The sequence below is a fragment of the Zerene cesonia genome, chromosome 17 (assembly GCF_012273895.1).
Source record: "Zerene cesonia ecotype Mississippi chromosome 17, Zerene_cesonia_1.1, whole genome shotgun sequence".
NCBI classification, from domain to species: Eukaryota; Metazoa; Arthropoda; class Insecta; order Lepidoptera; family Pieridae; genus Zerene; species Zerene cesonia.
The window spans coordinates 8,608,902-8,621,424 of NC_052118.1; the positions used below are offsets into that span (position 1 = coordinate 8,608,902).

Here is a 12,523-nt window from a genome sequence, read left to right on the forward strand (position 1 = left end):
GGGCGGGCGGCGCGGGCGCGGGGCGCGGCGTGGTGGGCGCGGGCGGCGCGGGGCTCGCGTGCGGCGTGGTGGGCGCGGGGGAGGGCAGCTCGCGGAACGCGCCGCTCATGAAGGGGCTCGCGAGCCGCTTGTCGGGCTGGTGCGAGGGCGACGCGAGCGCGGGCCCGTTGCTCTGCAGCGAGTACTGCGCCGGCGACGGGATGGGCTGCCCGAACGGGGACATGCCCGGGTTGCTCACGTTGCTCACGCTGCCCACGCCCACTGTGCCGCCGTTCGGCGTCTGCGGCATCTGTTTAAAATACACGCAGTCAGACACTTTTCAAATATAAGATGACTTTACTTTGGTTTAAGGAACACCATCTTTTATTTTGCATACTCAGCTTATAATTTCATTTAGGCCCTTTCCTATTCACACTGTATATTAATAAAATGAATAGTGTTTTTAAACTATTGACAAAATTATATACAACCCTTCAAGCACTTCTTTTTAAATAACCAACTAAAAAAAATGTCTTTGTGACACATGGTGCGATGTGATTGCTATAATAAACAATTAACTGCAATAGACATTTTTTTAAAATAAAGTAACATCTTACAAAAAGAAGGTGTGTGAAATAATGGTATAATTGAAGTAATTATTTGTATGTATGACACTTGTAGTAATGCCATAAGTACGTTAAAGTGACAATACGAAAATTAAGGTGTATTTATATCATGTATTATTGTTGGTTAATGATTGCCTGTTACTTAAATAAAAATAATAATAATTGGATCAAATAACATATTTAATTTGCAAATGGCATAGTTTATTGCTGAATAATATACACACAATAGTAATTTACCTGATTTGGACTAGGGCCCGGCGGTCCAACGAGGTTAGGTTGATACGTCATTCTATTCGCTGACATAGGCAGATTCATACCGGGCGAAGGTATACGCATGGCAGGCAAGCCGGCTTGCGCGGGTAGGCTGGGCCTTCCAACGCCCACGCCGATACCCACGCCCACGCCCACCACCGGCGCTGTGGGCCTCACGCCACCCATCACACCTCCACCAGGCAGAACCCCAGTCTGCTGCTGCTGCAATTGGTTCTGTTGCTGTTGCGCCTGCTGCGCTTGCAACTGCTGCTCCTTTCTCTTCTGACGTTTTTCCTCCAATTCTTTTTGAATTTTGTAAATCTTTTCGGCTAGTAAATGATAGTATTCCGAGCGCGTACTAGCCATTTCATACATGTCGCCTTCTACTTTTCTCGCGTATGCAACTAAATTGTGCATACGTTTGTCTTGCATTGCCGTGGGGTCGGGTGTCGGGAAAATGGCTTGAACCCTATTTAAAATAAAAAATTTGTTTAATTCATTCACTTTTAGGTAACATATACTATTGTTGTACAGTTTTTTGTCTACAAAAAAGTAATGACTGACCTGACTATCTATTTAACAATTTCATTTGTTAAGGGTCATATTATTGTTCCTTGATTGTTTTAGTAGTTTCTTTACTTACAGTTTATGCACGAGGTGGTTTCTGAGATCAGGTGTTATAGACTGGTGCCATTCCTTGGTGCCCGACACGGGGTTGGCCGTCACTGGCCCGCCGCCCAGCTGCAGCGCGCCAGCGCCGAGCTACACAAACGACACAAGATAGTTTTTAAAATAATCTATTAAGGAACTAAATGATAACCCTTCCTCTGAAACAGACAGTGAATAAGTATCAAAATGTAGCATAAAATATGCTTGTTTAAAATCTCAAAATTTTCCTTCTTATAAAATTTAAATTCTAGAAAGTTGTAAAGCAACGCAAGCTTAGTCACTTACCTGCTGCTGCTGCACGTCCTGCTGCTGGTGGAACAGCTGCTGCACGGGCTGGTGCGGCGCGGCGAGGCGGGCGAGCGGCGCTCGGGCGTAGCCCATGCCCGACGTGGGGCAGATGCCCAGCCCCAGCGCCTCGTAAGCACGCTTTAGCTCCGGTGGACCCACGCCCACACCGGCACCGACGCCCACACCCACGCCACCCGCGTTCGCGTTCGACGCGTTTGACGCTACGTTCCCGCCAGCTATTTACAAAAGTAATAAAGTTAGTTATGCTATAAAATTATAATGTAAAATATTTAAAATAAATTATTATTGCTAAATATTTTCAAACTATTTAAAATTTTACCCAGTAAATTACTTTATTATAAATATAATACTAAGGAAGCATAATTTAGAAAAAGTGGAAGTCTCAAGTGGAAATTTCAAGTGATTCTAAGGAAAATATCAAGAAGGGAACATAAGACCCATGGATTACATTACCTTGTAACGGGTTGACGGGCGGAAGCGTGTTAGGCGGTTGCGCGTTCACGTTGACGCTGACGCCGCCGACGCTGGCGCCCGCGCCGCCCACGCCACTGACGCCCACGCCCACGCCAACGCCCGTTGTAGCGTGGGACACGGCGGCCGCTGTAAACATACAATCTTTTAATAAATCTACATTTTTTTAGGTTTAGAGCATACACTTAAATTCAGTATGAAGCTTAAGTATGTTTAAAGTTAAGAGTATGTGTCTATAATCCATACATGGTAAATGTGGTATTACGAAATTATTATAATAAATATAATTTTTTTTTTAACTTTAGTACAAGTAGAGTATCTCGTCTGGCAGTAGGGAATGTTGTTAATTACACTAGATTATACCTCCTAATGGTAAATAATAATAATAAAAAAAAATAGTTTAAAGAATTTGTATGAATGTAACAGAGATCAAATACATAGATAATTCAGAAAATACACTTACCATTCATAGTATTAGATCTAGTCCTATCTGCCTGTTTGAGTGGTAGACAGACAGGACAGTCATTCTTATTGCAATGTTTCCAGTGATTGATGATTTGTCTTGATGATGAACAGTGAGGTACTGCACAGTTTTTTCCCGCCTAAAAATAATAATATTGTTATATTCAAATAAAAAAATCAGGTTCAACTAAATACTTAAAAACATAATTGTACAATTAGTTTTTTTTTTTAGTTTGTTAAAACAAAAACTGAATTGTTCATTTTAACACCAATATTAATGATTTCATGTAGCCCAAAAAACTGTGGTAATGAAAAAGACTCTGAATATTACATTGATGGGAGAGTTAAGATTTCATTCTATCTACTATCCTCTAATATTATAAATACTAATATTATAAATGCGTATGTGTTTATGTTTGTTACTCTTTCACGCAAAAACGACAAAACCGATTGCAATGAAATTTAGTAGCTGGACAACTGGAATAACACAAAGGCAACTTTTTAGATAATAATTTTAAAATGTTAGCATTAAATCTGATTCAATAGACAAGTTTATCCACAATTGATTGTTTATGTAATTTTCTTAAATAAAATAGACTTTTATATAAATATTTTCTAAACGTAATTAGTCTTTTTTATAATTTGCATGAATTTTAATACCTGTTCCTTATTTTATGAGTATCTAATAAGTTTTCAATTATGGAACTGTGATAAGCATTTATTTATTAATTTTTGTGTCTGCACAGTAAAGTTGTCAAAGTGCAACCAAGTATTCTTAATCACCAATGTGCAAGTGAGATGACAAGAGAATGTTATGATATGATTACATATTTAGTTCAATGCTTTTCTCAAGAGTTATCACTTAAAAAAATTGAACTCACGATAGTATTTCAAGTAACTTTTTAGAGTTAGCACATGTTGTGCACACGTGGTTTAGTGGTGATAGTTAAAAGCTGATCAAGAAACAAGTTCGAGTTGCAGCGTAGGCATACCTGACATGACATCATGTGGTTGAGCACGCCCTTCATCGTCTTGCAGTGCGGCAGCGTGCACGTCCACGTCTCGCCGTTGGCCTGCGACTCGCGGCGCTGGCACTTGTGCGCGTGCAGCAGCAACACCAGCTGCTGCTGGATCAGCTTGCGCTTCTCCGGGTCCGCGATCGAGCCCGTGCTCGGCGCGGCCGGCGCCGCCGCCGCCTGAGGCTGTGACTGACACGAGTGACGCGCTCATTATGGTGTGCGATTGTGGGTATGGGCGCTGTTGCGGTGTGATCTCGCTTGGCCGACTTATATGCATTGCTAGTCATAAGACTGATCATATACTACTTAATTTTTAATCATGAACTTGAAGTTTATTGCATTTTGTAAACTATTCCAGTCTAATAGAATGATATAAGTTGTTATACCATTTTTTTATGGCATATAAAAAACTAATAAATACACTAGATGTAACTTTTATCTTTACTGTAACCATCCAATATTATAATACACTAATAAATGAATAACATTTTTCTTTAACTTACACAGCCTGACAAAAATCAAATTCGTAAGTTTACTCTTTACATGTCGGCCATTTCTCAAAAGGAATAAACAGGTGTAAGGAAGTTGTGAATGCGTTTGATCTCTCACCTGTCCGCCGGCGGGCGCGCCCGGCGTCTGCGGGGAGGGCGCGGGCGGCACGGCCTGCGCGGCGCCGCCCCCCGCCTCGGGCGGCGCGCCGAAGCGCACGCCGGCCGCGCGCTGCACGCCGCCGGCCGCCGGCTGCCCGTACGGCGGGTGGTACGGCACGAGCGGGTGCCCGCCGCCAGCGCGCGCGTGCGACATGCCGTGCACGACGCCCTGCCCGAGCCCGGAGCGCATGGGCGCCTGCATGCCCACGCCCACGCCGACGCCGACGCCCACGCCGCCGACGACCCGCCCGCCCAGCGGCCCGTTCTGAATTGCCTGTATGATACCACATAAACATACAACTTATGGAAGAAGTCTGCTAATGTTTCTAAACTATAACAATCTGTACATTGCCTTCAAAAATGTTTTCCTCTCCTTTTTAATTTGAACAAAAAACATTATTTCTGGTACAAATATATAATGGAGGGAATGTAACTAAGATATACAAGAATATGTAATAAAAAATTAAGTTTTCTAAATTTATATGTGACCACAATATATACATAAATATAGACATTATAATGTGAGTAAATTCTTGAGGCATTATGTTTAACATTGTATACTATCATTAAACTACATGCTATACAAACAATTGCTATTTTTTTGGCAAGTCAATTAGTGCACTTACAAATTGTTATAGCAATTTTTTTGCAATAACAGAAAACTATTCTAAGCAAAAACCTTGAAATGTTTAGTGCATATGATTATAAATTATTTGAATAAATTTACAACCAACCAACAAATTCTAAATGTTTAGCTCACAACATTAAACACAGTATAAGCTGATGTTAAAAAATGGGTGTGTCCTTAATAGTTATCAAGTGTTTATAGGTAATATAAGATTGTCATTCCTTATCCAATACAGAAAAAAAATATGTAAACTCATTATAATGTGTGTGTGTGTATATGCAACATAACATAATCAAAATTAAATAGATGCTATTATAAATATTAAATTCAATATTTCTTTAATATACTTTAAAAGCACTAAATATTTCCAATGAAGACTTTTAAATGATTTTTTGACCTTTTTTTTAACCCAAATTACCTGAGCATGAGGATGATGTTGGGCATTTGGGTGGTGATTATTACCCATGAGGGTCGGCAGCTGCTTGTTCACATTGTTGATCATTCCACCTCCCAGCATACCAGCACCAGACATATTGCTGTTTGTCACCACCATGTTGCCACCCACATTTGCTACATTCATACCAGCTGTGGATGAAAATGGCAAATAAATACATGTTCATAGATAAATTATAATGTCATCTCAAAATGTGCATTATCTAGAACACTAAGAAGTATATATATATACATGGATCCCTTTAATTTTTTAAAGTAACAAATTTATTATTCACATACCTATAAAATAGAAATAAAAATAAAGAAATAGTAAATAATATAGAAATTTGTTTGATCAAACAAACATCAGTTATAGTATGTTACTACTTATTTTTCCTCATTACTTTTTTTATATTTAATTTAAAATTAAAATTATTAAACAAAGTAAATTAATATTCAATTATTAATAAAACTGAACTTTTTAATATTTATGCTTGAATCTTTTGAATTTTTTAACTTGAATATCAATTCTTACATAGCTTTATCAAAACCATTATATATCATATATAGAAAAATCTTGTAAATTGATAAGAAATAAATTTATTATTATTATATATTATTATTATCATTCTTTTCTTTTAGACATAAAAATTGGAGGCATAGTTTAATAATAATGATTAGTAGTTTTATCATAACAATTTAAAGCTAAATGTGCAGGAAATATACATACCTTGAATAGAACTCATAGGCATAGTGGAATGCATTTGATTGGGATGACTGGTATTTGGTATAAGTTGCTGATGCATCCCTCCCATGAGATCCTTAGAAACGGAGACGTTAGGCGGCGATTGAAGATTAGGACTCTTACTACCTAAGCTACCCAGAGTTAACGGGTTGTTGTGGCCAACTAAGCCACTCTTATTGCCCTGTGAAAAGACCCGCACACGAAATAATACACAATTAGTATAAGTTGTTCATGTGATTATTGTGTTTATTATTGATTGCACTTCTTGTTACATTACTAAAGAAAATAAATTGTGTACTTAGTTAAAGTCACTTAATAGATAATTATAATGATAGTATCATAAAAATATAATATTAAGTGATACAACAATTACTATATCTGCTTATTTCTTTGCAGATAGAACATAAGATTTACCTTACACAAATAAGATTTAAATTTTTGGAGCACTATGATTTACATACTTAACATATATTATTGTCATTATAACAAATATTTGATTTTTCTTCATTTAAAAATATATAATTTATGTGATATTTAATTGGCTAATAAAAACTCCTTTGATTAAATCAATATTATCCCAACAGCTTGTTATTTAATATAAGTGACATGTATTATCAAAAACAATTAATATTTACATCACTTCCAGGTACTCACTTGTTGTATAAGATGATTATTGATTTGCCGTTGCATTGCAGCAGTAGGATCATCCCCATTCAGCTGCTGCTGACCCATTTGCCCCCCAGGCCCTGGACCTTGGGCTGGAGGCTTTGGGCCTGTGACACCGGGCTGTTCACCCCAAGAACCCCCCATCAACTCGTCAGGGAGATCCTTTTCAAGGTCGAACATGTCCAGGTTCGAAAACCCATCTGCTACAACAAATGTTTATTTCTTATTTGTGACCAAGATTTTTCTCACAATATTACTCAAATGAAATATATGTAAAAAACAATGATATGTGATTGATATTTGGTTAAGATATTGTTTTAACACAATTATAAAAGTGGATTTGTGTTTATGGTAACAAATTCTACACATACTCACAAGTATAAAAGCTGTGTTAATTTAAATAAAATTAAAAGCCAACATTAACATTTTCTTTACTTTCATATATAATAAAATAACTACAATATATTTTCAGTTCTCATTGGAAAACAATTCAGGCTTTGAATTCTTAGTTTAGGTCTGTATGTTTAAATATTGACTGAAAAGATGAGTAATATAGATTAAATACATTTTAAAAATTATTTTATAATTAAAACTAACAATGAATCTCATTTAGTTAATCTGAACCATGTTTAATGTTTGGTTTAGTGTTTATTTATTTATATAATACATTATGTTTTGAATATTAGTTTGACAGAAATTAGAGGTTATATGTCATGTTGTACACTTACAAAATTTGTGCATACTTAAATTTTTCTTAACAAATAATTTGTGAGTATCCTTACAGTATTGTAAATTTCATAAAGTTGGCCTAAATCAATACTTTCTTAATAAAAATTCTAAGTTTTAAGTAGGTCATTTGTAAATTTGGACTGGTAAATTTGATAATAAGAATCTTTTCTATATTAAATAATCGTAGTCTTCATTTAAAGCAAGAATTTTTTCTTGATTTCATATTATATGGCTTTGTTGAATACATAGGCACAGTGTGGCCTAATTTGTTAAATTAATTTTTTTTATCAATAAAATTATGTTTATTGCCATACAAACTTTCACTTTTTAATCGATTGGAAAATTATTTTTTAACAATCGGGACTATTCCAAAAGTTATCCTGTTTGATGTAATATATTATCAAGTTGGTACTGTGTAAAATCTGCGTTTCACAGACTATATTAAAATTTTAAATAATAAATTATTCAAAAACGTACTATAAAAACACGTTTTTTCTTATTCATTTACTCAAGAAATAATAAATACGACGCAAAACTTGCAAGGCGCTAACAAGAACGACGACAAAATGTCAAAATTCACAGTAATAAAGTAATGACAGCAGAGTGCTCAAACATTACAAAACTTTTAAAATATGAAAAAGTACTTACCCGCGGTGTCCGATGGACCCTGAAACGGGTCCCGGATCATTTTTGCCCGCTTATTTGGCGGCTCATCCACATGATGATCGGCCATGGCTCTGTTTACTAAACGTAAGCCGTCGTGAATATTTCGGCCCGCCGATTCAAATAACACTTTTATGTCTAATATCTTTAAAAAACAACATTTTAGAGCGATTTGTCATTCATCACAATATAATTCACCCACATCCCGATCGTTCGATGTCCTTCGAACCATTGAAGGCACATATTAAAATTTCTCACTCAAGTATTCGCCATTACAAAGCTCCGAATCGAAGAGCTACACAGACCCTCTCACCATCTTCCGACGGAACTAGCACAATAAATGAAAACAATATCACCAGATTTTTGCTACTTTATTGAACTTATTTTAGCGATCCTCTTACACTATTTCACTTAACACTTGAAAATATAGGGAATGGACAAGTTTATGATAAAATGATTTAGAAAAAACAGAAAATTTACACGACAAATTCCGAAATACTTCTCAGTCTCTCCAGCGCAAAATGGCGGCTGTTGATGAAAACTTTTTCTACGCTTGTCAGAAAATGTCGGCCTATAAAGAGACAAAGCGCGCTGATTGGTTCAATTGTACCACGTGACTAACGGAAGTGCAGTCTTGACGCAGGATCGGTCCGATTGTTCTGACGTCAACGCGTTTCGAAACGAACAATGGCGACGCCAGCCGAGGATATTTTAAAGGTTTAAAACTATTTTTAAGAGTGCGTTAATTTTGCTTTACATTGTAGGGTTATTCACAAGTGGTAATAATTTAGTTTCGTATTCATAAAATCGAGAATTTCAGTGGGCATTTTGTGAAAAATATTAAAACCTCAAAGTGATTTAAAACTCCCTCCAACTTCGGGAGGGGTCGCCATCAATACAACGTGTCTCTAGTCTATGCTTTCACGGACAACAAAGACTATGTTATAGATATATTATAACACAGTAAAAATATAATGTTAAATGAAACAATAAGTGTTATAAAATTATAAGTTTTTATTTATACAATGCTGTATTCATAATATTCTATTTATTATTTTAATAAAGGTTTTTTTTGTATAATTTACCGATTGACGTATGTTACAAGTTAATACAGTTAACGTAGTCTTTTTGTCCTCTACAATCCAATTTATAAATTTTTTGATACGACTTTATGTATAAAGGGATTTATCTTGTTTAAATATAACAAATTTTAAACAACTGATTTAAATTTCAACATCAACAAATGTTTATGCTGATTATTTTATTAAATATGGTAACATGAGAAAAAACATCATAAACTATTTATTTATTTACATTTCATTCAAAGGCTTTACTCCTAATATTTTAAGAGCGGTATTTACAACCTGTCTCACTGCAAAGAATACAAGAAGTCTTTGAGAAGCTATATCATTACTGACACCTTTGACTCTAACTTCATTAAACATTCTGTTAACATATCGAGATAGTCTAAAAAGATAATTGACTATAATACATGCTTCGTTTTCCAAATAAGCTTTGTGTAAAATATTGTCAAAACATGCTAGCTCTGCAACAACTTCACCAATAATTTCTTCTTCTAAATACTCAGGATAGCAAAAATCTGGAAGACTAACTCCTGAATTTTTTTCCAAGCTCCATAATCTACAATGAAGGTATTGGAGCTTCACCCCACTGTCACCCTCACTTTGTAGTGCTCTGTCCCAGTCAAATACATAATCTTTCTGCCTCTTTTGTTTCAAATCATTGATTATCACTGCTGTTGTACCTAATATATCACATGTTTCTTCATTCATGGCTGATGATCTTGTATCTAAAATAAGAAGTTGATGATTTTATGGATTTATAAAATGAATATTGCAAATATTTTCATTATTGTCCACATTTGGTTCAGACTTATTAATTTTTACCTGATTAAGATACCTATTTTGGTAAATCCAGGATATATACAAAATAATTTGATAATTATGCTAATTAGGAAATGCAAATTAATGTACTTATAATTTCTAATTGATATTTGTAGAATTCAATTACAATTAACCCCTTTTTAAATTTTGTCACCTGCATACCAATTTTTTTTATGCCAATAGAGATACATATAATCATAGAGGTTTATTTTTACCATTTTGTGAGATCCTGAAAGCATTTAAATCATGTCATTTTCACCCAATTATCACTATTATGTAATAGAAACTTACTTTTCGATTGCAACTGTTTTTCATGCATTTTAGCTTTTGCCTCATCCAATATGTCATTTAGAAATATAACATTTCCTTTTCTTGTACTCATCCCTTGTATTCTTCCAAATTTTATGTGTCTGCAGCCCATTGCGCATTTACTGTTTAATTTTTTAACAATTTCAATGAGCGCATTAAAATGATCAGTTTGAGCATTGTCAACAACATACAGCATTTCATCAAAATTATATCTTTTATATCTACTAAGTAAAGCAGCAATATCTCTTGATATATACAGAGTGGAATTATCACTTTTCAGAACTGTTACATCTCTATCATTTACTGTGGCAACCTTCTTCCCAGATGCATGAGTTGTTATGATATTACGCTTTTCTAATAACTGCATTAAATCTTTAATAGCACCTCCATTGTAATCAGATTCCCACTCATAATGATCAAATGTTATTCCCAGTCTTTTATAAACATTTTGCAATTCTTTAACCGTTATATCTCTAATATATCTCCAAGTTTCCAAATCTGCATTCCCTTGTTCAATATCAGAAAAATATTTTTTAGCCTCATTTTGTATATTTTCATCTGTAGCTGCTAATTTATTTGTCTCAACATAGATATTATACAATGTGCTAAAAGAGTTTTTTTTTAATTCATCAACAGTAACATTTTTAGCTTTAAGTCCATACTGCAATAAACCAAACTGTGTTCCCCAATCACCTAGATAATTTATTTTAGTAACTTTATTATTGAAATGCGTGTTTATGTTTGCAATAAAATTACCTATTATAGTGGATCTTAAATGACCGACGTGGAATGGTTTTGCTATGTTTGGTGAACTGTAATCAATAACAATTTTTTTTGGGTTTTCTGGTATTACATTCTCCTTCTGTTTGATACCGTCAAGCACATTTTTAATTACAAGGTTTCTGTCAACTTCAAATAATAATGACTCCGAGTCCTTTTTCTGCCTTGCTTGCTCGGAAATTTGGGTACTTTCATTTGAAGATAGGTTTACCACATAAATATTTTCTGTATGTTTATAAGTTAAGCGAAAGTGAGTTAATTTGTTTAACGTATTACTATTAATCAATTGGTGACTGACTAGCTGAAAGCGATAAAAATAATTCATAGATATAAAATTTTTTATAGAAAAAATTGCATTATAATAAAATTCGTTTGAGGTTATAATAAAATAATATACCTGGTCTGCGAGCATTGACATTAATCTAGTGCTCATTATGAATTTTAATGTTTATAATTAAAATAAGAGTAAAATAGATTTTAATGCATATTTAATGCACATATATTTGCTGATTATTGTTTATTTATAAATAAATAAATGTCAAGTCAAATATTGCCATTTATCAAAATTAATATTGATTGCCGCGCCAACTTTTACTGGTGATCAAATTACAAATAAGTAGAACATAATATTTAATAACCAGGACTAACGATCATAGATCAGTATTATTAAGCATTTTTATTCTGATTGTTATTGGTATTATATGTTATTCTTTTAAATCCGTCATTTTACTTTTTGCGCGTAAGAATCACAAATACACATCCATCCGTTCTCTCAAACTTTTGCATTTACAATATTGAGAAGAAGAAGGAGAAGGGTAGGATAGAACTAATAGGGAATTAGTAGGATACAACTGAGGTGATACAGTCGATTAATATCGTGCGAAAAATAAAAAAAAATAGTATTCGTGTACTATAATAATGAATAAAATTTTATCGTAATTGGTTACGAAAGTTTCGGTTGTTATTTTTGTTAATTGTTATCATTATTGTTATTTTTTATTTTTGTCAAGCATCATGGCGTTAATTTTCTTGTATATTTGTTTTATGTTAGGTTTGCGACCGCATATTACTTATTATATGGACGTCTCTCTATCAATGTACTCATAAACAATCTTTTTCTGTTTACTGTTAATTAAATACAGAAAGTAGTGTACTCATTTTTTAACTTCGATTACTAAAATTTGTTGCTTTGCATAGTTAAAAAATATATATACGTTATATAGCTTATTA

General features: G+C 34.4%; 2 protein-coding genes across 2 annotated transcripts in view; both read right to left on the reverse strand.

Moving 5' to 3' along the window:
- Positions 1-8,842, reverse strand: part of LOC119833395 (CREB-binding protein) — a 20,067-nt gene extending 11,225 nt beyond the window's left edge. The window contains exons 1-12 of the mRNA XM_038357384.1: positions 8,286-8,842; positions 6,897-7,111; positions 6,228-6,423; positions 5,484-5,650; positions 4,397-4,711; positions 3,761-3,976; positions 2,770-2,908; positions 2,289-2,435; positions 1,812-2,050; positions 1,501-1,619; positions 843-1,326; positions 5-289 (exon numbers count right to left, since the gene is read on the reverse strand). Coding sequence (XP_038213312.1) covers positions 5-289; positions 843-1,326; positions 1,501-1,619; positions 1,812-2,050; positions 2,289-2,435; positions 2,770-2,908; positions 3,761-3,976; positions 4,397-4,711; positions 5,484-5,650; positions 6,228-6,423; positions 6,897-7,111; positions 8,286-8,370 — 2,607 coding nt within the window. The 5' untranslated portion in view covers positions 8,371-8,842. The remainder of the gene's footprint in view (positions 1-4; positions 290-842; positions 1,327-1,500; positions 1,620-1,811; positions 2,051-2,288; positions 2,436-2,769; positions 2,909-3,760; positions 3,977-4,396; positions 4,712-5,483; positions 5,651-6,227; positions 6,424-6,896; positions 7,112-8,285) is intronic.
- Positions 8,843-9,560: 718 nt separating this feature from the next.
- LOC119833311 (probable arginine--tRNA ligase, mitochondrial) lies at positions 9,561-11,832 on the reverse strand. Its single transcript, XM_038357297.1, has 3 exons — positions 11,691-11,832; positions 10,496-11,594; positions 9,561-10,110 (listed from the first exon to the last, which is right to left on the reverse strand). Exons 1-3 carry the CDS (start codon positions 11,724-11,726, stop codon positions 9,611-9,613), a joined length of 1,635 nt encoding a protein of 544 aa, XP_038213225.1. The 5' UTR covers positions 11,727-11,832; the 3' UTR covers positions 9,561-9,610.
- Positions 11,833-12,523: the final 691 nt, after the last annotated feature.

Coding starts and splice junctions, on each gene's coding strand:
- LOC119833311 (XM_038357297.1), bottom strand. CDS start 11,726: ATGAGCACTAGATTAATGTCAATGCTCGCAGACCAG. Junction 11,595..11,690: donor TGTCAATGCTCGCAGACCAG/GTATATTATTTT, acceptor TATCGCTTTCAG/CTAGTCAGTCACCAATTGAT. Junction 10,111..10,495: donor AAAACAGTTGCAATCGAAAA/GTAAGTTTCTAT, acceptor TTCTTATTTTAG/ATACAAGATCATCAGCCATG.